This window comes from Lygodium microphyllum, chromosome 17 (genome assembly GCF_053477565.2).
Source record: "Lygodium microphyllum isolate KBCC chromosome 17, Lygodium_microphyllum_v1.1.10, whole genome shotgun sequence".
In the NCBI taxonomy this organism is placed as follows: Eukaryota; Viridiplantae; Streptophyta; class Polypodiopsida; order Schizaeales; family Lygodiaceae; genus Lygodium; species Lygodium microphyllum.
Window position 1 is genome coordinate 76733847 of NC_141151.1, and position 4675 is coordinate 76738521.

Here is a 4675-nt window from a genome sequence, read left to right on the forward strand (position 1 = left end):
ATGCAAAATGGAGCATGATATATTCATTATTTCAGGGTACTTAGATTCTATTTCCAACCTAGTTTAAATTTATATTTGATCATTGTTCTCATGTATGCTACAATATTGTTATACTACTATCACTATCTTGTCCACCATTTGATGATCCATGTGTAGTACTAGAGTTACTACTGCTACTTTAGGATTTGGATTGAGGATGTGCTATGTCCTCCATCTCAAGCTAGCATATAGTTTTTGAGCATTTTCACATGGTGGATCTACAATAATACTTGCATTAAGTTGTTGGTTAGACATCACTTCTCAAATTGTTACTAAAACTAGTTCTACTACAACAACATAGTTGAAGCTTACATATATGCAATGATACGAACACATTGTTTGTAACCAACTTCCCATCCTCCTATTTGAGAGTGTGCATCACCATCTAGTATTGAGTCCATCCTTTTAGAGTGTAGCAAGTTGTAGGGTGTGAAAATGCATCATAAGAATGTATGATTGTTGTTTATTATAAAGAGGTCAAATTTTCCACTAAAAAATAGCTAAATACAAAAGGTTTATTATTTTCAAATTAAAGTGTGAAATTTTTTTATGTTAGTGTTTGGCAAACATTTGCTCGAAGCTCCTTGTCGCTAATAGAACAATAGGTGGAGAACAACAATTGTGTGTCAATATCTTGACAAGCGTTTGTTGATTTATATGAGAGCTCTAAGAGGCATGAAATTTCTCCTATGCAAATATGCAAAAGAATGACTCAACGCCCCCATGTAGTCATTCAATACATAGACATCCACTATGAATGCTTGCTGCCCAAACTTTGCTATAGCAATAAATCTTTCAAATCTCAAGCTATTTGGGCTTTAATTGATCCAAGAAGGTTGGCCAAGCATCAACCCAATATTTGGGAGTTACAAACTTGCCCCATAAGCATTACATGAACCATAGGTATTTGAATATATGGTGCCCACAATGTATTACAATTGGCTTGTCCTAAAACATAGTCAATGGTTGAAGGTATTTAGCCTCAATGTGTGTACAAATGCAAGCCCTCAATGCCAAGGAGGATACCCAAGAAAATGACCAATGCTAGTGGAAGCCAAGAGCTAGAGATGATTGAAAGAAGTTGAATAGGGTCAAATAGGACAGTCACGACAACTAGTGCAAATCATGTTGGTTGTCTTGGAGGTTCCTACTGCTGATGTTGAGCACAAGCAATGCTTGCTGGAGCTTAAAACACTACTGAGAAGGTCCTAGAAATACAAAAACAAGCCTTGATGAAGGGAACCTCAACAAGATTAATGCATATCTTAGTGTGTGAGTGCCATGAAAGCTTTAGGTCAAGCTCTTCTTCCCAGACTAAGTGCAATGATGAAGAAGCTCCTCGAATTATGCCCTAGTTTTAAGGTGGAGTAGGATGGAAGCATGAGTGAAAGCAAGAGCTATGGAGGTTCAAGCAAAGAAGAGAAAGATGATATGTAGGAACTCCAACAATCACAATGTGTGACCTTGTTTCCTTATTCTATTGTCATGTAAATATTAAAGAATAAAGTGACAGTGATGGGTGGCTGCTACCTATAATGTAGGAACTCTTTAAAGTGGATATGGTGTGCATTCTTTTTTGCCTTCTTATTTACTAAAAGCATGTGATTAGTGGATTTACATGCTTTGACAAGAAAGGTCTCTCTATTTTTTTTCTCGACAAGAATGCTCAACTTGAGCTCACAAATAGATTAGACTTATTTTCTTTTTGCTAAAGTCAAATGGTGCTTCTTGCTGTAGCGATGGGAGCAATCGAGCAGGAGCTATACAGCCAAGAGAAGAATCGATGAAGTGTTCAAAGTTATTTATGCAAACATATTCTGTTATTTTGGAAATTTTGATCGAACAAATGGATTCACATTGATAGAATGATAAAATGCAGTTACCTGTGATGGGTCAATTTTTTGGAAAAATGATTCACCACGTCACTATACATTGTAAAAGCATATGCCCTAACAAGAGCTAGGTGTGACATCATTCTAAAGAGCCCCTTGTTGCACCTAGGGGCTATGAAACTAATGGGGCGTTTGTATGGTGGGAGATTCATTATGGCCACGGCCCATACCTGCTTGGTGTTGAGGGAAATGTATTTTACCCAATGACAAAAAATGTCATATCGAATGTGTGAAATACCCTCACTTGTTTGGCAAACTTCAAAGGCTAGTGAGGGGGAATCGGGAATCGTAAGTGTGGCCAGTTTCGAAAGACTAGAGGCAGGCCGCAGTGCGCACTGCGCAGCACAGTTGTGCAAATTGCACGTGAACAAGCTTGGAAGGGTGGGGGGCCCGACAGCTCGGGCAGTGGAATTTAAAGGGGCCAGTGGGTGAAAGATAGTAGACAGTCCTTGGACAGTAGGTCGTGAGGTGAGGAGGAGGCGAGGCGGGACGGTGGGACCTACGAGAGAGAGAGAGAGAGACTCGAGCGACAGAGTGGGAGGGGCTCGGGGGGGACTCGGGAGATCCGAGATTGGGACAACGGACGAGGAGGAAACGCGCCGTTGATTGCGGCCCACGGGCGGGTCCCCCCCCCTCGAAAGCAAGCCTTGAATAACAACCATGTTACTTCTTCGTAGCACGTCCCCACCGCTCCCTCTCTCATCATATTGGCCAATCCGATTGTCCCCATTGGGCCGGGCCTCGTGTATATATACATCTGAGGCCTCCCCAACCCAGTCACCACCTACCATCTCGCCTTCACACCTGGAGTTGCATAGCACACATGCGCCGCAGATAGCAGTTGCTTACGAGCTCCGAAGCAACTGTTTTTGGTGCGCGAGAGAGGGGGAGGGGGGGACTGAGAGATGGCTTTTGTGCTGCATTTGCTTGTGGCCTTAGCTGCGGCAGCAGCTATGGAGGGCAGCTGGGTGGCGAGAGCGTCATACTACGGCGGGGGCAGCGGCGAGAGCGGGTGGAGCAACGCTCATGCTACATTCTATGGGGGGAGCGATGCGTCGGGGACGATGGGTAAGGATGAGGCCTGCTGTTTGTTGGTGGAAGTCTGGTCTCTGACTCTAGCTAGCAAGGGGGAAATGTACTTAATTCGGCTGATTTTGATTCCTGTGGGTGAAAACGTGGTTTGCAGGAGGTGCGTGCGGCTACGGCGACCTGTATTCGTCAGGGTACGGGACTAATACGGCTGCATTGAGCACGGCGCTCTTCAACGGCGGGCTGAGCTGCGGGGCGTGCTTTGAGATCAAGTGCGACGCCGGCGCGGATCCGCGGTGGTGCGTGGGCGGCCAGTCGGTGGTGGTGACGGCCACCAACTTCTGCCCGCCCAACGAGGCGCTGCCCAACGACAACGGGGGGTGGTGCAACCCGCCGCTCCAGCACTTCGACATGGCCCAGCCGGCGTTCCAGAAGATCGGGGTCTACAGCGGCGGGATTGTGCCGGTCCTCTACAGAAGGTAAGGGTGAGAGGCTCCTGTTTCTTTTCCCCCCGTAAGGGATTTTTAAACACATTTATTAGGTTTTATATATAATTTCCGGGGGTGGCGGGGCCCGCAGGGTCCCTTGCGACAAGACGGGCGGGATACACTTCACCATGAACGGGCACGCGTACTTTAACTTGGTCCTGGTCACGAACGTGGGCGGGGCGGGCGATGTCCAGGGGGTCTCAATGAAGGGCTCCCGAACCGGCTGGATTCCGCTAAGCCGCAACTGGGGCCAGAACTGGCAGACTAACGCCAATCTCGGCGGCCAAAGTCTCTCCTTCCAAGTCACCACCAGCGACGGCCGCACCCTCACCTCCTACGACGTGGCGCCCGCCGGTTGGCAGTACGGCCAGACCTTCAGCGGCGATCAGTTCTAAATTCTAATTTCTCTCACATCTCATCCGCCCCGCCAAATTTAACTATTCTTCCTCTAAATAGCGACGCCCCCTTTTCCCCAACTATATTTAAATATATTCCCCATGTATTGGGCCCGCCCTCTCTACTCCGATTCGAGGCCGTTGACAGGAATTTGTTCTCTCAACCGCCCACTCGCTTCTCGATCTGTACATTAGATTCACTGCTAAACCACCACGCCCCATTTGTCCCAGATGTGGTTGTTAAGTATACAGCCCTCTGACGTCGCCCCCCACCCGCCATTTTCAGGCGATTTTTATAATTGGGAAAGTCGGTTTTTTTCCACACCGCTTGGTAACCATCTCCAGTCCAGTACCCATACCAATATGATGTAATGCATAAAACTTGTACTATCAATTGGTTTGTGAACATTTAGTTCTATAAGTATTATCTTTACTTTGGCAGTAAGTCTGATTCGCTTAAAGTCTGTTCGGTTACTGATTGGTTATTGTACGTCAGTCGACGGATGGAACGATTATGGTGGATTGTGTGGAGTTCGGGTGTGGCCGTCCGTATGATGTGAAATGTTCCCGCTTACGGTTCTTGCTTTTCAAAGGTTGCTTTTGATAAAGCGATAAAGCGAGCCTCTGTTGAATCATTATTAGTTGTACAGAACAATTACCGTGGCCGCGAAGGTATAAACGTTGATTTAACTTTTAATATTTTCAACACATTAACACTTACTCCTAATAAAATTTCGCATCTTAAAAAAACAATTTTGATATATGAATGCGATTGTTCATAGAACTGGAGGAAGGATGACTTGAGTCATCAAATAAATTCCATCAATGCCCA

General features: G+C 45.8%; 1 protein-coding gene across 1 annotated transcript; it reads left to right on the forward strand.

Moving 5' to 3' along the window:
- The first annotated feature begins 2700 nt into the window (after positions 1 to 2700).
- LOC148022056 (expansin-A10-like) lies at positions 2701 to 4288 on the forward strand. The gene is made up of 3 exons (XM_087697666.1): positions 2701 to 2999; positions 3118 to 3439; positions 3540 to 4288. The coding sequence occupies exons 1-3, from the start codon at positions 2837 to 2839 to the stop codon at positions 3841 to 3843; spliced, it is 789 nt and encodes a 262-aa protein (XP_087553792.1). The 5' UTR covers positions 2701 to 2836; the 3' UTR covers positions 3844 to 4288.
- Positions 4289 to 4675: the final 387 nt, after the last annotated feature.